General features: G+C 40.5%; 1 protein-coding gene across 1 annotated transcript; it reads left to right on the top strand.

Annotated features, from left to right (window-relative positions):
• Positions 1 to 53: 53 nt before the first annotated feature.
• On the top strand, positions 54 to 25,221 carry ttc7b (tetratricopeptide repeat domain 7B). The gene is made up of 21 exons (XM_078277225.1): positions 54 to 250; positions 3,858 to 4,012; positions 4,265 to 4,340; positions 4,516 to 4,608; positions 5,199 to 5,362; positions 7,113 to 7,234; positions 8,144 to 8,222; positions 9,158 to 9,333; positions 9,536 to 9,599; positions 9,720 to 9,857; positions 10,582 to 10,770; positions 11,036 to 11,153; positions 11,571 to 11,628; positions 12,534 to 12,606; positions 12,755 to 12,915; positions 12,998 to 13,114; positions 13,958 to 14,055; positions 20,308 to 20,448; positions 22,241 to 22,443; positions 23,817 to 23,890; positions 24,277 to 25,221. The coding sequence occupies exons 1-21, from the start codon at positions 130 to 132 to the stop codon at positions 24,422 to 24,424; spliced, it is 2,568 nt and encodes an 855-aa protein (XP_078133351.1). The 5' UTR covers positions 54 to 129; the 3' UTR covers positions 24,425 to 25,221.
• Positions 25,222 to 26,804: the final 1,583 nt, after the last annotated feature.

The following is a 26,804-nucleotide window of genomic DNA, read 5'->3' on the forward strand; positions in this document are numbered from 1 at the left end:
GAAAGCTTTATTTTGAAAGTAGTGAGCGGAAGCAGTGTATTACTCGTCTGCGGTAACTTGACACTTGTACCAGCCAGCAGAGAGGGATCCTCTTGTGGTGTTTTGGTCCAGTGGAGCCCACAAACAAAAATGACAGCGAGGAAGTTTGGCTCACGACTGGAGACAGAGATAGAGCGGTGCCGTTCAGAGAGTCAATGGGACAAGATACCGGAGTTAGTACGACAGCTTTCAGCCAAATTAATATCAAACGGTAAGACATTTGCGGGTTTCCCTGTTCGTTCATTCAGTCTAACGTTACAAGGCCTTCCCCCTGGTCTCGTCCTCGGTACTTCCTTGACAGCGGCACCCGATGCTGGGAAATGTCCAGCCTTGTGCTCTGGTTAGAGCTAGTTAGCTAGCAAAGTTAAAAAAAAAAAAAAGAGACTTGCTTCATTTTCACAGGGGATTTTACCACCTTTTGGGTAGTGTGGTGTGTACTGAAGATACTTTGATTTTAGGATATGGAGAACTTCGCTCAGTTCCTGTGGTCTAACGTTAACAGTTCTGGCTCGCTCTGCTCTCCCTTCAAGCGGAACTCAAACATACTAACATATGTCTTTAAGGTTAAATATTGTTCTTGCTTGACTTGTATGATACATTAACCAGGTACTTATTATTGGCATACACCAACACCTTAATAGCAAAAGTACATCATTGTTTCACCTCTAAACGAGTGTTACTAACATGTCTTACAGTTTGATGATGCTGAAATGATCCAGATGTTAGTTATATGCTTTAACATTTTCTACATAAAAATATCTGATGCTACCATCAGATATTTTTAATTATGGTTTCTCATTGCAATAGCTTCACACACAGTTAGCTTTGTGGCTAGGATGCATGATCGCTTGCTAGCTGTCAAACAACTCCTTGCTGACGCTGAAATGTAAACTGCACTAACGTTACTGGCAGTAACGTTACAGCTCATCTAGCTAGCTAGCTACAGTTAGTACTCGTTTACGACAGAGGAACATTTCGTTTTAAAAATTAACAAATATGGCCTCTCCTCAGGCAGTGCCCGGTTTCTAACTGTAATCTGAATCAACTGACATGGATAAAAAAAATAAATAAATAATATAATAAATAAAATCTCATCTGCCAAAACCCTGTGAAATGAACGCATCGCTATATGTCGTCATGTACATCGTGATGCGTTCATTTCACGGACATTTTATAGTTGCCTTCTTAGCCCTTTTGATATGAAAACGAGCTGGCTTGTGTGCAAACAGATAGCATCATATCCCATCTTGTCATGCCATTTAAAAGCACCTATTGTCATTATGTTTACATTGAAATATCACTCATTGCCCTGATCCAATAGATCCAAATTGACTAAAGTGAACCACATCCTGTCATCAAATAACCAAGGCTGACTGCTTCTGGAGGTTAATGCATCCATAAAGCCTTGTAGTGTGACTGATATCTTATTCGGCCCCTGGAACCTTCCTATTAAAGAGTAACTTAACACACCCCTTAAAAACTCTTTTTTTTGCTGGCCTCCAGTGCTACAGTGATGTACAGGTGGACTCTATAACACTGTGACATCACTGTTGAGTGTGGTTACAGAGCGTACTCCTTAGTGAGTGCGGTCAGAGGTAGGGCTGCACGATGTGAGGAAAATATGCGTTGAATATCACGATAACGATATTACTTGCGATATATAAACAGATATTAAAGTGTACTCAGTTCTGACTTTCTGTTGCTTTTAGTATTCTTATAAAATACAATACATTCCTTGTTGAATTTAAAACAAATAAAAGGAAATCATTTCTAACATTATTTCATTGAATAGATTGAAGATTGAATTGAACATAAAAGGCACTACTTTAAAAAAGAATGAGTTACATTTTAATTTGCAGTGTTTTTACTGATATTTTCTTTCAACTAACACAAACAATCTCGTAGTTGACAACATGTATATTGCGCTAGTTGATATATTGTGCAGCCCTAGTCAGAGGTGAAGCAGGCTTTCGATTCTTTGATTCAGCTCCTTTGCGAACGTCCTATCTCCACAACAGCAACATTAGGTGGGCTGTCTGGCAAATGTTAGCTAACATTGACTCGGAAATCGGTTTGGCAGCTCACCGACAGCACAGTCCTTCTTTTAGCTAATTTAAATGCTGGAGTCAGTGGGCCAAGCAGGTTAATTCAGCATACACGTTTTCAGTAAGTCAGTAGTCAGTTAAGCTAAGTGACAGTCAGACTCCTGTGTGGATTGACAGACTGTGACTGACAGGCAGTTAGAGGAATTGCTCCTGTTCTGTTGCACATTTGTAGGGCGAGAAAAACTGCAGGCTTGTGGCATGATAGTCTTAAAACAGAAATGTTGTCAGATCATTGTAAATTGTAAGCCAAAAATGAATGTGTTAAAAATCTCCTGACCCCTAAAAACTGCCAAATAAAAAAAACAGCATGTGAGGTCTGTCGACTTTCAGTGAAATCATTTCAGAAAGCTTTGACATTATTTAGAGCTGTATTTCCCCATCTTTATCTTAGTGAGAAATGTTTCGACATGTTATTCTCGCATAGAATGAATATGTGATTATATTCCAGACTAAATGCTATTTGTTATGTATGTAACCCAAACCAAGGTTACCTGCTGTTTTACAATTGTGCAAGATGTGAATGTTTCAGACGCTTTCTGAACACTATGAAAAATGCTGCCATTATGGAATGTAATTTGGCACTGACTGGATTACAGCTCCTTTCATCAGTTGAACCTCTAAACACACACAATCACACGGTTTAGAAGCTTGTTAAGCTATACATAATTCTTGCTGGTATGTGTGTGTGTGTGTGTGTGTGTGTGTGTGTGTGTGTGTGTGAGAGAGAGAGAGCACAGCAGCGTTTCTCTATGTATATATAGATTTACTTAGTGCAATCGCAGTCAAGCTGACCCCCAAGAGAACCCTTAAAGTGTCATTAAGATAGTCCATAAAGTGTTGTGAAAAGTGTATTTTGATTTTGTATTGTAAATCAATTAATTTTAGATCGCCCTTAGGTTGGCTGTAGATTTAACTCAGATTGACCTTCAAACCTTAAGGCTCTGACACACCAACCCGACGGCCGACCGTCTGCAGAAAAGGCAGTCGGACTGATCATTCGGCTCCCGTCTCCCCGAGTCGGTCCAAAAAGTGCCTCGGAACACACCAAAGCAACGCCGACTTGAGCGTACGTACGTTCTGCGCATGCGCGAGACGTAATATGTCTCCATAACAGCAGGCGGCGCTAATCTGTATTGTCGTCCCAAAAAATGAAAACCGGAAATGACAGAACATCTCTCTAGACCTAGTAAACACAGAGCACGCTGTCGTCAGTCACTGTTTTCATCAGAGAGTGTTGATAGTAGTCAAGAAGGATCATCATTGTCATTACTCGCTGAACGGAAGAAAATACGATGGCTAGTAATAAGAAGATACTGGCGTTGTCAGCTCCGGTTTTCTCCTACACTGATTCGCTAGTCAAGGGCTAGCACTCCACCAATCAGATTGGTCATTGAGTCTGACTGCCCACTGGCCGATTCAACAAGTCAAATCGGCGAAAATGAACGCCAACGGCTCCTCCGACTGACGGCAGCACGGAACACACCGAACCGACTCGAGTCACTGACCTCGCCAGACTGTCTGACGGCCGATAATCAGGTTGGTGTGTCAGAGCCTTTAGAGTCATGATTTCTCATCACATCTCTCTCATCGTGTGTGTGTGTGTGTGTGTGTGTGTGTGTGTGTGTGTGTGTGTGTGTGTGTGTGTGTGTGTGTGTGTGTGTGTGTGTGTGTGTGTGTGCGTGTGCGTGTGTGTGTGCGTGTGTGTGTGTGTAGATGACCTAGGAGAGTTGTTGCTGGGGGAATGCAAGCTTCAGACGTACCTGAAGGAGAACCCCATTAAACAGGGAGCCAGTCCCAGGGGCCAACGACCTAAACTGGTGGAGGTTAGGAAACACCTCACTGCTGCTCTGGACAGAGGAAACCTCAAGGTAACTATGGATGTGTAGACAATTGACTGACTGAATGACTTACTTTGTTAGAATCCTCTTTTGTAGTCACTTTTAGCAGTTGTCACTTTCTTTTTTATTTATTTTACAAATCAATTTCGGTCACATAATTTAGTGCTACAAAATGTGGTTAATGCAAAGCTTCTCAAAATCAGTAGATGGAAACCCAACTCATGAATTTAAAAAAAGTCAAAATATTAAAAAAGAGAAAATGTCTTATGTTCTATCCTTCAGGCCGATTACCTCCAGGAAGCTAGCCTGTTGATGGCCAAACTGTGCTATGTGGAGGGAGAATACACAGACGCTTTAGGTAACACACACACGCACACACACACACACACACACCTCTGGTTTGGTTTATTTACTCATGTTTAGTATTTGTCCATGGTTTGATGTTATTAATCAAACAAAGTGCCTTGGTATATGTATAAAATACTGGCGTACCAATCGATTTATTAATTGATAAATAATTGATGTTTTGGCAGGTCACTACAGCAGGGTGAACCTGGATGACATGCAGCTGGGGGGAGCTCCTGTGTATAGGCTGTCCATGATAGCAGAGGCATACGCTACTAAAGGTATAAACACACTTCTTTTTCTTCTTCGTTTCTTCTTTTCTCACACCCAGTCATCATTCCATGTCTCAACTGCCATCAGTCAAGTCATCCCAACCTCTGCACTGCTGCTTTGCTCCACACGATGGCAGTACTGTGTCACTGCTTATTATCAACAGTGGAATAAACTGTAATATGAATAAATGCACACAGTCATACATCAGGCATCTCTGGTTGTCCTTGAATAAAAGATATTCAGTTGTCATTCTATTCTTATTTAATTCATCCGTTTAACTTAATACAATTTGCACAGTCAGTTGACAGTTGTTAACTCAAGTAACCGTCGCCTGTCATTTATGATTGATAAGATATGAATGTGATGACTTTAAATTATTTATTATGTTTTGAGGCACAAAGCAGATCGGTTTGAAAATGAATCATCAGTAGGAGAAGATGATCATCCACGTGTCTAAAACTACACCAAACAACTCTATCAGAAATATAAACTTGTATATACTAATGGTTTGAAAGGCTAAAATAAATAGCAGATAATTAACTCTTTGTTTATTTTCTGTCACCCTGAGCACTCTTTCCCTGTTCCCCCCCCCACTCAGGGCTGTGCCTAGAGAAGGTCCCAGCTGCCTCTCCATCTCTATCCAATAAGAACACCGGCTCTCCATCGTCCAATAAGAGCACAACAGACCGGGAGCAGGAAATCATTACCTGCTATGAAAAGTCTGGAGACATTGCTCTGCTCTACCTGCAGGAGGCTGAGAAGGTATATGTTAAAGCGTTCATTATACTCGCCATTCCCGACCGCGTCGCGCGACAGTGTGACGTCATGGGAGCGCTGTAACTATTTATACTCGCGCGTGGTGGTCGCGACACTAGTTGCAGTCTTCTCCTGAACAGAGGTGTCGCAACTGAGGAAAGGCTACCGACTTTGCTATTTCTACGGACTAGAAGAAGAAGAAAAAGGTGAACAATGGCAGAACTGTCAGCAGCATTGAGGTCAATGTCAACAGTGGCTAAGATGATATTGGAGTCAACGGATGAGGAAGAACAGCTGCTTTTGAGCCTGCTTGCAAAGAAACGAAGAAAATGTTCGTCCTTTGACACGAGAGAGACTTGCAGTCACTGTGAGAGTCCTGGCATCCGGTACCAGTCAGAATGCAGTTTCCGCTTTGTTGTGCGTCGGCGAAAAAAATAGAGATATTGGCATACTTGTTGTCTATTGTATTGTTTTTGCTGAGTGTCACACAAGCGCTCACCAAATATCTTCTTAGCTCCTGGACTTCCAAATGCTCTGCCATCCCTATGGGTGTGTGATGAATACTCTGCTGACGGTGTGCAAGTTTGACTAATGCATTACCACCCATGAAAGCCAACTGTCAAAACAATCTCTTCCTCTTTATTTGGAGAATGTGTAAGAGGACGCACAGACTAAGCTGGCAAACAACAGTAAACTGCAATAAAAAGCAGAAGGATACAAATGAAATTGTCCCAACCATAAAACTATAATTAAATTCCTGTGAAATGTATTGCATAAATTGCTTGTCTGAATACAACGGAAGAACATATGATGCTATAGGTTTAATATAAGGTGTGATGAAAAAAAGGACATCACCTGGATAAAGTCACCAAGTACGGATGTGACAGAAACATCTTGAGTTATAGGAATATTTTAAAATATCATAGTTATACTATAATAAATACAGTCCGAAACCCAAAGATACTCAGTTTACCATTGTGAAAATTCTCACAACAGAGAAGCTGGAACCAGAGATTTTGTTTACGTTTTTACTTGAAAAATGACGATGATTAATCTATTAGCAAAATAGTTGCTGACTAATAACATATTTCAGCTCTAGTAAAGTCACATCCTAAGTCCTAAGAAACACTGTACATGGATGTAAATGAACATGATGTGATCTGGAACCACATTTAAGTAACATTTCACACAAACTAAACAAGCAGATTTTAAAAGGTTTATTTATCAACCCTAGCCCAATTTTTATACTCCTATAATAACTTTTTGACAATGCTGAAATAATAATTCAACACAAGTAGCAGAAATGTAGACCAATGTTACCCGTAGTGAATTAAAGTAAATTATTCATGCAGTCCCACTTGCACGTACCGTACTGGCTGCAAAAGACAGAAATATGATCGTCTGTGTCTTGCTTAGTTAACATTTCTCATGCATACATAAATGAATAAAAAAGGCCACTGTAAAATTGAAATGGTATGAGTGAGCCAATTTGAATCTTAGTGTCATAAAATTACATCAGGCCTAGTGTTTCCCCTGAGATTATACACGACTAAGCTAACAGCTGTGCATCAAACATGAATGCCGACCTTTTGCTCTGCTCTTACATATAGAAGTTTACCCCATTGACAAACATTGACATATAGTAGTAGGATTTCACACATCATTCATTTAGGTGAGGGGGCTTTCAGGCAGATCCTTCTTTGCAATGTTGTGTTCACTTTTGTATTCCTTTCTTTATCCCTGTCTGTTTCCGCAGGCGTTGTCAGCAGGAATTCAGAACCGCAGCCCAAAGCCTGGCCCGACTGCTCAGGACTTGGAACTGGGCTACTTCCTGGAGACAGGCCTGCAGAGAGCTCACGTCATCCACTTCAAGAACGGGTAAGAGAGGGAAACGGGTGGTGGTGGATAGATAGTACGGGAGAGAAAAACAGAGAGAACCACTCTTCAGAACCACAAAACAGACATTTTTAAGAAAAAAAAAACTAAACATGTTTTTTGTATTTACACTCATCTTAAACTTCAAACTTGTTTTTTTCTAGTTTAGAAAGGGCACCATATGCCCAAACAGTAACCACGAACAACCCTTTGTGGGCATTTTCCACCCACTTTATGGTGGTTGAAGCAAGAAAGTGTGAACACAGTTAAGTAGCAACACAGGACAGCAGAGAGTAGTTCCGACAGTGTTGTTGCTTTCAGTACAGCGGGGATAGTTTCAGGTAAAGCCTTGTGCTGGAAGTAATGGATCCACTTAAGAGAGGGAAAGAGAGGGCACTTAAAATATGTAGACATTGTAGAATTTCCCTTTTCACCCAAATTAAATTCTGGTGTCTAGTTTTTAGACTTCATCACACAGGAAGTAATGAATTCAAATATGAAAAAGAATATTTAGTTTACTAACGTCCCCTTGCGTTATATTTGACCGTAACATTAAAAACCTGTTCTCATTTGAAGCAGCCAGCATGCACAATTGCCTAGCGCAGCATGAAATATCTTGAAAATATAAATAAACATCAAAGATCCTGAGACATGTGTGTGTTAATGTTACCCCCATATAAGACCTTTTCTGTGTCATCCTGCAAACTGGCAAAGTTGTGGTTCAAAGAAACATCTGCTAGTGATGCCGCTAAATATTCACTGACTCACACATAGACAGAAACTTGAAAATGTTTTGGACATAGTATGGATTATGCACATATGTTTGTTTTGCTGCATCTTGCATTCACACATACACGCACTACAGACTCTGACAGATGTCCTTCTTCCTGCTTCCTCACTACATTGCCATAGCAACTTGACACGAGGCGTGGGCCGGTTTCGGGAGATTCTTCGGGCTGTTGAGAACAGAACCACCCAGAGCCTGCGCATGGTGAGGCATGGGTTGGGAGGTTGGCTTTTTTTATTTTTGAAAAAATACGCTTATTTGCTTTCTTGACGAGAGTTTGATTAGGTTTTGGCTGGTTGCCTGGCAAACTCAGAAAGTCCTCTTCCAGCCCCAAACTTTTGTGCTTTGGTTTTTTTTTTGCGGATTAAACAAACTAGATGTAGCGTGTTAATTAGTAAGCTTTACAGGTGCTGTTAGAGGGATTCTGTTAACTTCTGACCAGGGCTGCACAATATGAGGAAAATATCTAATTGCTGTTATTTTGACTATTGCAATTGCTCTATGCGCTGTGGCCACGGAGGGAAACCAAACACCATTCATCTGCACACGCTGCTCACACAGAGCTGGAGTCAAATCAGCAAATATGTCTTTAAGTCTGTAGAATATCACTTGTAGGCCAGAACATCTCTGCAGCACCACAATACTTAATTCAGGATTGTATTTTGACACAAATATTGCACCCCCCTGCGATTTGGATAGTCCATATTGTGATTTTGATACAATTTCAATTAATTGCACAGCCCCACTTCTGACACAGCCAGGCTAGCTGTTTGCCCCTGTTTCCAGTTTCCAACGGTGTTAATCAATCTTCTTATCTAATTCTCGGCATAGATTCAATATTTGATTTTGTCTGTTTATGATGATAAAAGAATCCCGATAACAGTCTTTACAAGGGTAACATGATTTATATAACTGTACTCTTGTTTTCTAATTATATTAGAAGCAATGTAAGCCCCAAATAAACAGATTGCTTAGTATCTTTGCCAAATGTGTGTGTGTGTGTGTGTGTGTGTGTGTGTGTGTGTGTGTGTGTGTGTGTGTGTGTGTGTGTGTGTGTGTGTGTGTGTGTGTGTGTGTGTGTGTGTGTGTGTGTGTGTGTGTGTGTGTGTGTGTGTGTGTGTGTGTGTGTGAGAATGCAGACCATAGCCAGACAGCTTGCAGAGATCTTGCTCAGAGGAATGTGCGAACAGAGTTACTGGTCTCCTCTGGAAGACCCACCCACTGTGTCACCATTGGATGATCCCACGCGGCAAGGACACACACTCACCAAGAACTACAGCCTAAGCCGACGCCCACGGGTGTACTCGGGAGAGAAGTAAGTGATAATGTTTGTTTGTTGATGCTAAAGTTGGAATACTGTGGGGAATAGCCAACAGGCTCTAAAATTAAACTGTTGCCAACCAGTCGCTCCATGTCCTCCTTATCACTTTTCTTTTTCTCAATTTTTCCCTTTTTTCTTCCCTCTCATCCTTGTCCAACTCCATTTTTCTGTCTCTCGGTGCGTGTCTCTCTCGCAGTCTGTTTTGCCCTCAGGAGAACACAGAAGAAGCTTTGCTGCTGCTGCTCATCAGTGAGTCCATGGTAAGACACAAGAAACATATTTCACACCCCTCTTAAACTAGCTGTGGATCCTCAACTCTGGTTTTGGAAATCTTGACATAGTGCCATTTCTACATCTCTATCTTTGTTTGTGTGTTTTAGGCTAACCGTGATGCTGTCCTGAGTAGAATTCCTGAACACAACAATGACCGTATCATTAGCCTGCAGTCTGCCTCTGTGGTGTACGACCTGCTGACTATAGCTCTGGGCAGGAGAGGGCAGTATGAGATGCTGTCAGAGGTGAGTAATCCCTCTGTGGGCTGCATAGTCACTATTGGCGTTTTTCCACTACATGGTACCTGCTCGACTTAGCTCTACTCTACTCGCCTTTTTTGGTTTTCCATTATGATAAAAAGTACCTGGTACCTGCCAACAGGTACTTTTTTTTTTTAGTATCTCCTCCGTCGAGGTTCCAAGCGAGCTGAGGCGATACCAAAAGGTGACGTGAAAACCTGCAGACTACTGATTGGCTGGAGAGAATCGTCACTAATCGCTGCGTATCATAGCGTCAGACGGGGTTGTCCTGAACATTTTTAAACATTTTAGCCAGCTGTGTTTTTTTTTGCTGCCTCCAGCTTGTTTTGAAACAAAATTTGTCTTCTGGCTGTGGCAACAGCCACATGCCGAGAATCAAAAACAACGCACATTCGACGTTCTGAGTGTGTCGCGTTAGGTCGCGGCAGTTTCCTGCGGCGTCGCTATGACGACCAGCCACGCTCGCCTCACGCATGAGGCAGTACTAAATCTGCAATGGAAGAAGGAGGACCTCGAGCAGGTACCATGTAGTGGAAAAACGCCATATGTGTGTTAAGTGTTAACGCCCACTTACATACACTTTCTTCTTTTTTTTTCACATTCATTTCCCCAAAACAAATGAATGCAGTAAAATGACTGTACAGCTAGATAAAGCTTACATATACCCTGAGAACACTTATGGAATGTGTCCTATTTACAATGTGTCCAGTGTTTGGAGAGAGCCATGAAGTTTGCCTTTGAGGAGTTCCACTTGTGGTACCAGCTCGCCCTGTCACTAATGGCAGCTGGGAAATCAGCTCGTGCCGTTAAGGTCCTTAAGGAGTGTATTCGCCTGAAGCCTGACGACCCCACCATCCCTCTGCTGGCTGTCAAGCTGTGTATCGGACCTCTGCACTGGGTAAGGACCATCCTGTCATAAACTCAAATGCAGCTAGTCGCTTAAGCATCTTAGCGGTTCTGAAAACTTTTCGTGATTTTTTTTTTTTTTTTAAGCTACCGTTCTGTGTATACACTAGTAGATATTTCCATTTGCTCCTCTGTTAATGGCTTCCCTTAAACACCTTTTTATTTTCTAAAAAAAAATCCTGATTTTATTCCAAAATCTCTTCTCTTTTTTTTCTCCATTCTCTCTCAATATATGTCTGTCTACTCCCATAATCCAGTTGGATGAAGGGGAGTGCTTTGCTAAAATGGTGATTGACATGGGGGAGAAAGCAGCTGAGTTCAGAGCCAAAGGCTTCTTGGCCATCGGGCTGGTTTACAGCCTCAAAGCCACTGACGGTAGGTCTCTGTTTGTATGTGCTCTTGTACATCCCTGACGACAAAGGATGATAATCAGGAACACTTGGTTGCTTCTTACTTTATAAGCTTTAGGATTAAGATTTCAGTTTTTCAGAAATGTTGGAGATTGCCCCCCCCCCCCCCCACACTTTTGCCAACCTATTGTGATTCATGACAACATGGAAAGTAAGTCACATATCTTGTGTGAATCTGAAAAAAATACACAAGACAGTGCATGCATCCCTTTGTGTTCCTGTTGTCTATGTGATGTTTTCACATATAGACACATCGAAACTTCAAACACTACATTAAATATTGTTGTATGACTCCACTGACTGTTGCATTTTGTGTATTATTGTATAATGTGCCTCTTTCATCTCTTTCTGTCCTTGACTCTGTCTCCCTGCGTCTCTTTAGCATCATTGCGAAGCACACAGGAGGAGTACCAGAGGAAAGCTTTGGGAGCCTTCCAGAGGTTGGGACTGAGCCATGCTGCTCGCTGTTTTCTCTTTCACACCCACATTTCCCTCAGAATGATTTTGTCACGGCACAAACTGCTTCTCAGTCTAAGAAAATAGAAACTGTTTTGAATTTACCACCTTATCAATCCATTATATTTACCTTGCACAGTTCGTCATCTGTGTACACAGTATATGAGTACACAAGTATATACTGTCCTTAGACAACTTCCATCTGTAAAAATGTTCTAAATGTGAGGGATATATTGGAATAACGCTGTAACACACACATACTTTAAAACATTGATACTATTTGTTCCTCCTGGAGATTAAGAGTCTGCAACTAATAATCCACAGAGCATACTGCAAGTTGTATCTATAAATAAGGTGAAAGCTTTTAATGGTCTTGAAGGGATAGTTTAGATTTTTTTTAGGTGGCTATAACACGTTTAGCTGCTGCTCCCGTCCACAGCAGTACATTGTTTAGCTTCTATGCTGGGACTCCTGCCTGCTTCTCCAAACTGGGGGCGTGCCGACTGCCTTCTACTGTAGGTTATACTCTGACTATTAATAAGTACCTCATACAACCCCACTTCAAATAATCTAAACGATCCCTTTAATATACATTCTCTGCATTATTTACGACATTGTTATACTGCTGCAATATGTCTTCTTTTTTAATATGCCATCAATCCGCTTGTTAATATGGTGTTAAAGTTTCTAACTGTGTAGAAATGTTTAAATATTCTGTGGTTTGATTTATTGCATGCTCTATTACTTTGCTGTCTTTGCGACCCTTTTACTGTTCGGCTACTGCAGCGACCCAGTTTCCCCACAGGGGTCTTTAAAGTTTCATGTAATCTTAATTCACTTTTTATTCAGCGCGTCTGAACACACAAAATCTCTCGGTCTTTCTCTGTAGAGCTCAGAGTCTGTCTCCTACTGATCATCTAGCAGCCTTCTACTTGGCACTTCAGCTTGCTGTGTCCAGACAGGTAACATAATCTTTAGTAATAACGCCTTAAAATCATTATGTACATATGTACATATATGTCACTTTGCATAGTGCTTTTTACCCTAACTGTAGTGAAAACCTGTAGTTTGTGTTTGTGTGTGTGTGTGTGTGTGTGTGTGTGTGTGTAGATCCCCGAGGCACTAGGCTATGTACGACAGGCGTTGCAGCTTCAAGGGGATGATGTCCACTCCCTTCATCTGCTGGCCCTGCTGCTCTCTGCTCAGAAACACTACCACGACGCTCTGAATATTATAGAGATGGCTCTGTCCGAGTACCCCGAGAACTTCAAGTAAGACCCACACGCTACCACAACATGCTTTCATTTAAAGCACACACAAAATGTCATCTTATCGTGTGTTTGTATATTGTAGTCTGCTATATACCAAGGTGAAGTTGGAGTCGATGTGTAGAGGACCGGAGGATGCTCTGCTCACTTGTAAACACATGCTGCAGATCTGGAAGAGTTTTTACAACCTTACCAATCCCAGGTACACACACACACACACACACACACACACACACACACACACACACACACACAGATTCATTCAAACTAGTGATTAACTAAATCGGGTTGCACCATTAAAACGTAAAGATGTCTTAGCCAGTAAAAACTTAATATGTAATGTGTAAATCAGTTGCAGGAAAACATCTCCGTACAGTCAAAAGCAATCATCTGTGGGGTGCCTGGATAGCTCACCTGGTACAGCATGCGCCCCATGTACAAAGGCTCAGTCCTTGTCGCAGCAGCCACAGGTTCAACTCTGACCTGCGGCCTTTTGTTGCATGTCATTCCCCCTCTCTCTCCCCTTTCACATCTTCAGCTGTCCCGAATAATAAACGCCTAAAATACACCATAAAATAAAATTTAACAAAAAGCAATCATCTCTGTAAAAGGGAAGCATCACACACCAAAATAAATATTAAACTTAGCTGCTAATTCTTTGTAAATGTGTGATCTTTTATTTACATTTAATTTATATATATATATATATATATGTCATATCATCTATATATATATATATACTTGAAGATATATGTGTTTCAGGATGATGCTATTTAGTCATTTAATATAGTTGTATTAGAATATTTTATAATTTAAAATAGTGTTGTTGTTTTTTTAAATGTCTTGTAGATGTCTTCTAATCTAGTTTACATCATTATTAAACAGTTGTAAATCTCCACTTAGTAAACACTCTCATTACAACTAGGCTGGTGTTCTGACAGTAACTAAGAAAACTAAAGGCAACTAAGAAACAAAATGGTTGTACTATCTGTTGCTTTTGGAGACCATGTTTGTATATCAACCCAAGCACATGTTTTTGTGGCAGTGATTCTGGGCGTGGCAGCAGTCTGTTGGACAGAGCCATAGCAGACAGACGACAGCTCAACGCCATGACTCTGCCTGATTTCAGTGACCCAGAGACTGGTAGGCACACACACACACACACACACACACACTCACAGTTGTGCTCAATGGTTTTCAGTAAACAATTCACTTCTCTCATCTAATAGTGCCTCTAATACCCTTTTCATAATTGGAAAATCACTAATTGTCAGTTGTGATTTAATTATGAAAAATGGAATCAAGAGGGAGATGTGGCTTCCTCATCTTGTTTTCATATTGATCCATTCTCCCTCATATCTACAGATATCAAAGGAAAACCTTTCCCACTCGTTATCATGATAGCATTGGTCACAAAAATTATAAACTTTCCAATATGAGATCATTTTAGAAATATTGTTTTGTTGAAATATTGTAAAAATAGTGTATGCAGATTGAGAACCAGTATGTATCATCCCCTGTCTTTATTCCTTGATTAATTTAACTCATTTCTGTTTTATTTCCTTTGTTTGTTTTAGTCTCAGGTTCTTCCTCTTCTCACTCTGGTTTTGAACCCGTCTCCCCCTCCTCCCCATCCACCATTTCCACCCTCTCCTCTCCACTGTCCTCCCCTTCTTCCCCTGTCTTTATCCTCCAGCCTCCTCCTCTCCCTCCACACAAAAACCCATCTTCCTTCCCTCTTCCTCCTCCACCTCCTCCTCCTCTTCTTCCACTTCCTCCTCCTCCTCCTGCGCCCACCAAGACCAGGACTCACTCCTTTTGCAACCACGCCACTCTCCGCCAGCTCTCCTCCAATTGTAATCCGCCGCCACGTCCACTCCGCCTGTAGCATGGTGTGGAGAGTGATCTAGAATACACCAAGTTTTTGGGAGAATGGCTCATTGGTTAACTTGTGTGTTGAGTAATGAGAGCTGTCCCAGTATTTTTTTTTTTTGCACTGGTGTTGGTGGTGTTAAACCATTCAGTGAATGTTCAAAATTCAGAAACTGAAAAAAGACCTCACTGATGTAGCTTATGCCGGCTTTTATTACATTATACTCATAGCTTTTTAATTTATCAATTGTATTAAATCTCTCACTACACTAAATAGAAAAGTATTATCATAGTATTAGTTTATCATATCATATAATAACATACATTCTTTTGTAGCTATTCAACAGTGAGTTCATGATATTGTTTTCATATAATATTAGTATATTATATTGTAGAGACTGTCCAGAGTTTCTCCAGATAACGGGGATCAGTTTAATCTACCAGTCCCAGTTCTTAACAAGATTTTACTCAGCCTGTTCTCACTCAGATTGTAGGCAATGGGAATCTTGAATTTGACTTAAACTTAAACTCAAGCATGAACAATGAGTTTAATACTAAACTGACTAACCCCACAAAGTACTGGGTGTGCTTCAGTCACACATACTGTAGGTCTTACGCCTGCTGTAAATCTGTGCATGTTAACTTTGGGTGTGGATTAGAGTGCAGTTGAGCCTTGATAGGCGTGCTGCAGTTGCGTTGCATTTTTTTGCAACTCAGGTGAACTGACTCACTTGACACAAACTCCACGAAGTCTCTGTTGATACAGCGAGGTTTTCAAGATCAGCTTTTATATATATATATATATATATATATATATATATATATATATATATATATATATATACTATAGATTTTTACATATTACAGCTAAACTGTCTCTTCACAGCTATCTGCTTTTCCCTGGCCATTTTTCTCTTGTTTTTGTTATTTATTTTGCATCTCTCTCTCTCTCTCTCTCTCTCTCTCTCTCTCTCTCTCTCTCTCTCTCTCTCTCTCTCTCTCTCTGTGTTTCTGTGAGGATTTCAAATTTCAGCCAACATTAATTTGTCTCGTTTCCTGGTTCCAACCTTATGTTGTCTCCCTTTGTTGCCATCTCTTCTACTAATGATGTTTGCGCTGGAAAATAACTGTTGCTATTATATGCTATGGAGTTACATCATTTAAAATTACAATTCATTTTTCTCCAGAACATGAGCCTCTCAGTCAGCCTGAGAACAATCACATTATTTCAAACCGTGGCAATAAGTCCATCACAATGATCACAATTACTGAAAGTGTGATGTGACTAGATCCTTTTGTTACTTTATTAGCATACTACTTTGATTAGGGAGCACTTAGCTTTTGTGCGCATTGTTAGTCAATTTAAACACTTTGTGAGGTATTTGTGGTGCAAACATCTTATTTAAATCCAACTGTGCTAAATGCATGTTAATCTGCACTACTTAATTTTGAGAATACTTTTCAAAATTAAGCAGTTCAGAGTATTTCTCATACTCATTCTCAAAACTAGTTATAAAGTAGAAAAGGTGAGCCTCTTTCATACTTTTAGTTAATTCAATATGGCTATTAATACAAGTAAATATGCAGATTTGCGGGTAGGTAAGCATTTATTTAAACCAATTACAGCATAAGTAAGGCACGTGTGGAAGCAGCTTGTCTCATGTGATGAAGTCTTAAGCCCCAGACACACCAAGCCGATAATCGGCCGTCGGACAGTCTGGCGAGGTCAGTGACTCGAGTCTGTTCGGTGTGTTCCGTGCAGTCGTCCGTCTTTATTTTGGCCGATTTGACATGTTGAATCGGAAGGCGGGCAAATGACCCATCTGATTGGTAGAGGCTAACCCGGAAACGAGGAGCGGGATGAGCGTGACTAGAGTCTCTCAAAATCTGACAAATCTTTTAAACCGACGTTTGTCGATCTGAAATGAAGACAGATTCAGCAACTGCATGGCCTATTTCTCGCTTAAAATGTTTTCAGAAACACATTTTAGTGAACTATTTCAGTAAAATATGAGATCGTATTCTGAACAAGCCGCCATGACAGTCTGTCTTTGAATTTCCGGAGAAACCAGACCCACGTGATGCGTTCGTCCAATCAGCTACCGGTTTTCATTTTTGGCCGACAATACAGATTAGCGCCGCCTGCTGTTATGGAGACGTATTACGTCTCGTCTCTTTGGTGTGTTCCGAGGCATTTTTTTGACCAACTCGGGGAGACTGATCTGTCCAACTGCCTTTTCTGCCGAGGGTCGGCCGTCTGGTCGGTGTGTCACAACCTTTTAAAGGCTACTGTGAAGAATAAAAACCTCATCGTGCTCTGAATATGATTTGGATATTTCTTCTCTGTCTCTTCCTCCTTTTCAATCATTAACAATCGTCTTTCTTTTTTTTCCTATCCATCCTTTTTTCAAGGCGGCCTGCAGGAAGCTAATACTCTTGGTTTTTCCTCCATGTTTTCTGTTTGTAAGTAGCCATCTAACCTCCATCTGACATTCCTTTTCCCATCCATTATTTTATCCATCCTTTGGTCCCTGTTGACTTCCTTTTCCTCGACGAGGTTTTCGATATATGTACAATATCTGTACGAAGAACATATGTACATATATCCTCTGCTTTAACTTAAAGTCTGCAGCCATTTTCCGGGAGATTTGTACTGAATTGCTATCAAGTTGGTGGTCTAGGATTTAAAAGGAATACAACGACTTAAAGAAATAGCTCTCCAAAAACAGTGTTGTGCATACACATTCTTCAATTTATCAGAACAAAGCACCGTGAAAGTATTCAGGAAACAAACTTTGGGTTTTGCTGGAAAGCTTTTGACATGCTTTACAGCACATTGAGTTGTAAAAGGGAGATGGAGGTACCATTTCTGACATGTTTATCCTTCACAGTAAAGCAAAAGAGAAAGCAAATGCTTACAGAGCAACACCAGAAAGGAGAGAAAAAAGCAGCTTCTTGCATGTAGCACTAATGATCAAATACTGGTACTGACTGTACTGACGGCATGAGAAAGCACGAGATGATTTTAATTGATTACAGTAATTTTGGCATAATCCAAAGATATCTAGCAAACTATTGTGGAAAAGGTTGAATGAGGGAATCCATGATAAGATGCCCCATTGATAATCTTGTTTGAGAGGAAAATATGTATTATTTTCACCTCCGTGCATCTATTATCAACATTTAGTTGTTTACTGCCATTAACACTTAAGCATAGTGTACATGCTCTATGGAGATCAAATAATCTGTTCCTCATCCTGCCATTGTTAAAATGTGCCTTACACTGGAAGCACAGAGGATAACCACACACTCACCAGTTTATGCTGTGGTGATTAGTGGCATTTTCCCCTTAGGTCAGTGTATTCCTTTAATTCAGAGCAGCTTTACAGTAGTGCATGTGTTGCTGTGTGAATTGTCCACGTTTTAGGCACTTTAGGAAGCTTTCATAAGTAGTTAGAAAATGTGTAAATTTCACTGAGTGAAATCTTATGACTATATATCATGTCTGAAGGTGCATTTATTATATATTTTCATTTTACAAATACTCAGTTGATAGATTTACTTGAATATTAGGGGCACAAAATGGTATAAGTGAAAGCAATCCATATAAAACTAGAAGGGCACTCTGAGAGCACAGACCTCTGCCAAGGCATATGCCCTATCTCACAATGTTAATGCAGTGAGACTTTTCCCAGTCGGGAACTCATTTTTCCAATTGTTCCGACACCACATGAATGCAGCACAAATGCCCTATCTCACAATGTTAACGAAAGTGAAAAATAATTTGTGTAGCCGCCCCTTGATTTGGCTCTGCTACAAAATGTATCGTGTCCATCCTTGGCCCATATACAACCTCCCACCAAGTTTCATGAATGTCAGGGCAGTAGTTTTTCCGTAATCCTGCTGACAGACAGACACACAAACAAACCAATAAATGGACAAACCGAGTCGAGCACATAACCTTGGCGGAGGTAAATATGGAGTACCACTTCTGTTCCTCTTTCTACAACTGTTAGACTGACTAATCACTGACTAAATAGCACTTTTACTTTCAAGGCCATGTGCCTTACCGTCTATATGATGTATGAGCCTTGCAGTGCATGATAACTAGTGTATTCAGGAAAGTAAAAGGGGTGGATGTAAGGGGAAATTAAATAGAGATAAATGGAGAACCTTTGAGTAAATTTGCAGACAGATTAATTAGTAGGAAATGCCGTTGAAACACCCCTAGGCAAAAGTTATTTAGAATTTCCGAGTTTAGTTCAACATACTGTAACATGTTTGAATGTGCTGCACTTGGCTGGGCCTCTGTATGCTGCCATCTACTATAATATTACTTAACGTAAGCCCTTAGGCTGCTCAACTTGAAATACATTTGTGTTTGTATGTGTGTGTGTGTGTTTGAGAGAGACATTCTTTTTTAAAGCCACTTATCAGCAACACACACTAGCTCTCTTTGCCTGCACACACACACATGCACACACACACACACACCACATTACACACACAGTTGTAATATTCAAATCTTCTCTTTTTATCCTTTTACACATAGGTAGTTCCTGTCCCTTTACACACAAACACACAGTATAGTAACAATGTAGTGAGAGGAGGAAGAGTATTTTACATCATGGTAGATCAGAATAATAAGAGAAGGGTGTGGGAGATGTTTTATTAAAGTGAGGCTTTTATTCCAGCGAGCTGCAATTTTTTTAATTTTTTTATAAAAAGCACATATGTATGTGTTATCTAAACCCTTCAGGCTGCGGTTGACATGACTTCTATAAAACAAAAACGAGCTGAAAGTGAAAATATTTTTTACAGACTTCTTAGTCTAGCACTGTCTTTAGCGCACCCATTATATTTCCCAATCTCACTGATCTCAAAAGAGTATCAGTCTATCAAAAAGAATATGTATGACAACACACTATAGATAAGTAGGCAATAAAAGATAAATGGCAAGTCAATAACATTCATATATATGTTTTATGTAACATTAGAAGGATATGATAATATGTGGGAAATAATATTGTTGACAACACAATCATGATATCAGGTTTTGCTTTCACAGATCTGCAGTGTGCATCTGCAGTCCCATGTGGTGGCCATTTTGCGTCCCTGTAATAATCTTGTAATTTAAATGCAGAGACAAAATCAGAGACACACTTCTTTTAATAACTAATCAGCAGAGTGATGCAGTGTTTATGCATGATGGTGCAGAACATGATTCATTTTAACCAGAGCCATAACTGTTGTTGCAGCGTGTGGAAGGCTTTAGTGCAGGAACAGGAAACTGTGTGCCAATGTGGGCCCAGAGTTTTGAGCTTTCAACTGCACCCGAACACTCCAGATTACACTGATAAATTCCTTGTTTTGTCTGAAATTGTAGGAATCAGTGAAATCTGCTGTTGTGTTTGATTGAATTAAAACCCTGCATTGTGGCACATGGCTGCCTAATGTGCCACAGTAGTGAGTCAGTCCCTTTAGGAGATGGCGTGTATAATGGTTTCAATTCTCTCCCTCCAGGCTCAGTTCATGCTACATCTATAGCAGCCAGTCGTGTAGAGCAGGCTCTGTCTGAGGTAGCCTCCTCTCTGCAGAGCAGTGCCCCCAAACATGGACCCCTGCACCCCTGGATGACCCTGGCTCAGATCTGGCTGCATGCAGGTATGCACACGTACATAACCGTTACATACATGAAAGTGCAACAGCCCCCACGACCTGACCCCGGCCAAGTAGTTGAAGATGGATGGATGGATGGATTAAAACAGGGTTGACAGAGACAGAAAGGCTAGAAGAGGTTATGACTGTGGTTTCTGTCTTACCACTGCCACTACATTTATTCTGATGTTACCTTAACATTCAGTAGGTGGTTAACATGACCTAGAAAGAAAGAATGTCTGCGACTTTCAGTGAGTTCAGGGTATCAATCTCCTATTGTTGCCATGTCTACCTTGTTTCAGGTTGTTGTGATAAGGTTAGGTTATTAAGTTGAACACATACAAATATAGTGACACATCAGTCAACAGACGTGTAAACATACAGCAGGTCCTGTAATGCTTTGTTGACTCTATTAGTTGGTAATAGGTATACTTCTTGCTGTAGGGCAAATTGTATCATCATCACGTCTTAGAATACACTTGACAATTCAGGACTTCCCCAAGGGATTCCGAGATAAATCTGAACGGTCAGGTGGCCGTTTAGCTCAGTTGGTAGAGCGGGCACACATATGCAGAGGAGGTTTATTCCTCGACGCAGAAGGTCCAGGGTTTGAATCCATTCTGTGACGGTTTTCCTGCATGTCTTCCCCCCCCTCTTTCTCCCCCCTTTAATGTCTCAGCTTTCCTGTCCAATAAAGGCAGAAATGCCCAAAAATTATTAAATCTGAGTGGTCAGTAAACAATTAAAGTGATAGAATAGAGTCATTTACAGAAAATAGTTCTCTTACTTTTGTCTTTTTTATTTTCTTATAAAATACTACACGTTTACCTCTCAAAACCTTCAAGTATGTAAAAATACAGGATACTTTCATCTCTTTAGGCCTTTAAAACCCTCCAAATAAGACAAATCGGGGAAGGAAAGATCACATGTTGAGACTAAAAGGTCGAAACCTGTGATGTGATGGTCACAAGCAGTCATTCCTTCATTTTAACAGCAGCAGATTGGATTACCTTTAAAGTACACTCAAGCCCTGATTCTGATGTCTGCATCACCAGCAGACACAGATATAAGAAGACTAAAGAGTATACATAAACACATGCAGACAGCGCGCGCACACACACACACACACACACACACACACACACACACACATAGACAGAGGTTCTTTTTGCACCTGTTTATTTCTCCTGCTGCTTCCTGTCAGTGGTGGTCATTTCCAGCTTGGTGACACAGCTAAAATAATCATCCAATCACAGGACAGACAAGCAGATGGTTCAAAATCATTTCCTCTGTCTGTCTCATTCTTTGTTTGTATTTCTCTCTCTCTCCATACTAAAGTCATTAGGTGACCTTAATACTGAAAATGTTTTTCGTATTTATGCTATTTGAAGAGAGAAAATTTGAGTTATGCTTTCTCACTGCTTTTTTTTTTTTTTTTTTGCAAAAATGTTTTCTCCATAAATAAATGTAGCTTTCTGTTTGTGTCTCTTAATTTTAATACATTGTTGTAGTTTAAGAAGTTTAAAAATGTTACTTGAGATCATCCTCTTTGTACCACACAACAATAGCATTTATGGGAAATGCAGTCTTGGTTTTAAGAGATTAGAGGCTGCCGGTTTTATATTGACTGTTATTTTGCTTTCAGTAATTATACCAAGCTGTCAGTTGATTTGACAAAGATACTGATGTTTGAAAGCTGCTGCAAACGGCACATTTTAGTCAAGCAAAAGGAAACGTGCACTCATAGTTAAACCCTCACGTTTGCAATCTCTCCTCCCGGTCTGTGTTTCTCTGATAGCCGAGGTGTACACCGGCATGTCGAAGCCAGCAGAGGCCACAGCATGCACGCAGGAAGCCTCTAACCTTTTCCCCACATCCCATAATGTGCTGTACATGAGGGGGCAGATAGCTGAACTGAGGGGCAACATAGACGAGGCCAAACGCTGGTATGAAGAGGCCCTGTCCATCAACCCGACGCATGTCAAGACCATGCAGAGACTGGTAATACACAAAACACACACACTCTCTGATGTTCCTCTTCTGCTCTGTCCTAGTGTTTATTCCTTTGAGAACAGAAAAAAAAGTGTCCTAGCCTTCTGCGTGGTCTGTACAGCCAGAGGGTTTGTGTGTTTTATGTAATCAACCATAATCCTGTGGGACGGCCCCATTAAACCATCTGTGTAGGGAGGGAACAATGTTCTGTTCCCTGTTCGCTCCTCTATCTCTTTCTTACTGGCTCCATCCCAATCGTAGCACTGTACTCTCTGCCTCTGTTTACACCTTCACATTTTACCTCACCGAGGGCCATCCCAAAACTGGTTATTGTGGACGATAAAAGTCTCTTAGCATCAGTGCTGACCTACCATACTCCACTCTCCCCAAATGGAATGAATGAATGAATCAAAGTGTTTATTATTGTGTCATGCATATATAACTATGTCCAGGGTTTACAAGGCACCACAAATTCATATAAGCCAGATCCAGAATGAAGTGTACATTTCCAAACAATATTACAAAAAGGAAGAAAAAAAAGAAAGGGAAACCAAATTGAGTGATTTTCACAATCAGACTTTCAGTCCTTCATGTGGGAACAAAATATATAGATTATTCATAAATGAGACATCAGAATAAATACTACCTAAATAATTGATCTTGCCTTTTTCTCCAGGCCTTTGAGACGAATAGGATTTCAGGGTTTTGAAACAAAATCATCAGTATGTACAGTACAATACAAAGGAAATGAGACTCACTATCCACTCCACAGATCTCACACAGTTTTCCTCCTGAATATGTTTGAATCTGCCAGCCTCAGTGGCCAGAGGAGGAATACCAGTTCTCAACTGTGCAACTAGAGGACTTTGACTTAATGAGATGTAACATATGATTCAGGGCCATACTTTTGTTTAATATGCATTTATATGTCCTTAATGTTGGTCAAACGTGAATCAAAGCTTCCTTTAAATGGAAGTGCTGCAGAATGCAGGAAACACATGTTGAGTCCTTCTTGCATTACATACATTTACAGGGAAAAAGCTTGTAATCTATCTGAATAGCTGAACGACAGAGGCATGTGTTGGAAAGTGGAAGCCATTTAGGACAGTTTATTTGCTGCTCCATCATCATATATATATACACCTGTTATAGATTATATGGCTCTATTATAAATAATGCAGCTCTTTGCTTGATGACGTGTCAGTACTTTCAGTCAGTGGTACTTAATGCAATAAAATACAAAATTAACGCTAGTAATGTTACTCTATTCTCACTACTAGTATGACTGCAATGCACAGCAGTACACATTCATCATAACACAATGACTTGAAACTCCTTTTTCTTCCTCTTTTTTTCATTCTATGTGTCTCTAATGTCCACAGGGTCTGATTCTTCACCAGCTGCAGCGCTACAGTCTGTCGGAAAAGGTCCTGAGGGATGCTGTGCAGGTCAACAGGTGTGTGTGTGTGTGTGTGTGTGTGTGTGTGTGTGTGTGTGTGTGTGTGTGTGTGTGCGCGTGCGCAATGTTCGTGATTATTATATTTTAGGTCACTCACTGCAATAATTCCCTTCTCCTATTTTTTTCCTCTCCTCTCTTCTTCCTTTCTCTCCTGTTTTTTTCCATCTCCTGTTTCCTTCTCTCATCTTTCTTTCTCTCTCTCCTCCTGCTTTATTCCTCTATTCACCTCTCCTTTCCTGTTTCCTCTTCTCCTTTCTTATCTTGATTTCTCTTCTCCATCCTCATTTCCTTTTCTCCTATGCTCTCCCTGATTCCCTTTTTTCTCTCTTTTCTCCTCTCTTCTGTTTCCTCTTCTCCTTTCTTCTCGTCTCTCCTCTCCTCAGTACGGCTCATGATGTGTGGAACAGCCTCGGTGAGGTGTTGCAGGCTCAGGGAAACGCTGCGGCTGCCACAGAGTGTTTCCTCACCGCCTTGGAGCTGGAGGCCAGCAGCCCCATTCTGCCCTTCACCATCATACCCAGAGCACTATGAAACACACACCTTCACAGTTGTACCCTCAGTACACACACACACACACACACACACACACACACACACACACACACAGCATGCCTGCATACCACTCACACACCTGCACAATGTTTTACTGCCATACCCTTACTGTAAATACACACACTGTATAGAAATTAAAATAGTACACATAAATGTACATGCTTCCCAGTGCCCACCCACCCTTCCCACAATGCCTTGCTGTGGCTTTGACCTGTGTGTGTGTGTGTGTGTGTGTGTGTCTGTGTCTCTCTCTCTCTCTCTCTCTCTCTCTCTCTCTCTCTCTCTCTGCACTTTCTGTTGCCTGTGCGTATTTGTGTCTGGCTGTATGTGATTTGTAGTATGCTGTGTGTGTTTGTTGTTCTGTCCTGTTCAAAGATGTAAATAAGAATACATTTGAGTTTCTACTCTGGCATTTCTAGCATTCAGAAGCCTAAGAGTTTACATTTTGTTTACATGTTATTTAGTCCATTCATGTTTTTCTTTCACGCCAAATATTACTGATGATCTCAACACACACACACACACACACACACACACACACACACACGTTCACTTGCTGTTCACATGGAGAGGATCACGGTTACTGTATGGCTGGCTCAGGACAGCCTTATCTTTGAGAATCTACTGGAGCATCGACAGGCATCATCAACAGATCACCGAAGAATCAATCAATCAGTAAAGTCTAAATGCCAAAACACAGGCTGCATCTACACACACAGGAGATCAGATTTGAAACGGCTGATGTCCCAAGGGACGGCTGTCACTTTCTTCTTTTTTTTTTTACATGTATAGATTAAAGCACATTTAATCTCATGTCAACAGCCTTTACATGCTCCTTCGGTTAGCCATATTACCATGACACGCTATTATTTCGCAATTTCTTCCAGTATGTGCCCTAATATTCAATTTTCCCCAAGGGAAGCAAAAGAAATACTTTTTTTTAATACATTTTGGGAGAGTGGTATCAATCTTCTCATCTATAACTCTCAGCAAGTAAGCGAACGAGCATATTACCCAAAATGTAAAAATATTGCTATAAATCCTATTTCCATAATAAGTCTCAATTTTTTTACGCTTTTGATCTTTTTGGAAAAGCTGATTTTTTTTTTTTAACATTAGCAGCTGTAGTCACAATAGCTGAACACATAAGAGTGCCAACTACAAAAACTTGAACAGAAACAAGATAACGTCACAGATAACCAGTTAAACCGCTGAAAAACCAGTGCTCCTATGTAACATTGATATTTGAGCAAATTCTAAGTATGAATGGTAGGAATCTATTATATTTTTTCAAAAATCAGATTTTAGTTGTGTGTAAATGCAGCCAGTGATAGTGTTGTCTCTGTGTCTGTCAGTCATTGTACATTGAACAAGATGAATATACTTTTTCATTTCATTATAAATACAAAGGATTATTGTTGTATATTTGATTGTTCCCAGTGTATTATTACTGTTGTTGTTTTAGAAAGTAAATTATAATTCTATTTTCTGGAGAGGGATGTAACTGAGGTGCAGGTGGAGGAATAAAAGGATGAACAGATTTAGTTTGCTGATGTGAGCTCAGCCAGTCAGAGTCCTTTTGTGCTGTAAATGAACGACGATTAGGATGATTACAATGACAAAGATAATAAAAGTGGTTAAAAACGTGGAATTTCTTGTTGGTGTGTTTTATTTTGACATATTGAATATTGAAAACATGCCCCAATGTCTCTTCTACTCATAATGTGCGCTTAGATGTTTATTAAGGCTTAATATTTCGGTTAGTACAAACCTGTGTGTCTGTGTGGTGGTGTTCCCTGTCACTGTGACCTCGGAGCCAGCAGTGTGTGTTACGTTCTCAAGTGTGTGTCTGTCAGTGGATAGGCGTGTCCTCTTTTGTGTGTTTTGTATCGGAGGATTATAGCGCTGACAGGCTTTTTCCTAGAGTGTCAGGAAGCCACAGTTCAGTCTCTCAGACAAAGTACCCCCCCACTACTGCTGTATTCTCAGGTGTCGCTCACAATGAGTCCCCCTTAAAGGTCATGGCCTCAGCCCACAAATGTACTGTATACAGGCTGATATTGTTCTTTTGATTCATTCTTGATTGTACATTTGATGCTTCTGAATAGAACATCGACAACTTCTCAGTCCCTCCCCCCTTTCTGCTAAAGGCCAAAACGGTCTCCTAAGCCGGAGGGAGAATGAATGTGCGTGCAAGAGCGAACCCCCCGCATTTTCAGATAATCCAATGGCCTTTAAAATGTTTGTTTGTTTTGTTTCATACATTAAGTAGAGCAATGTAAAAAAAAAGAAATTCATAAAAGAAGACTATCTTTTTTACACTTTTTTAGTTTTCTGATTTTTTTTTAAAGATGCATGC

The sequence above is a fragment of the Sander vitreus genome, chromosome 20 (genome assembly GCF_031162955.1).
Source record: "Sander vitreus isolate 19-12246 chromosome 20, sanVit1, whole genome shotgun sequence".
Classification (NCBI taxonomy): Eukaryota; Metazoa; Chordata; class Actinopteri; order Perciformes; family Percidae; genus Sander; species Sander vitreus.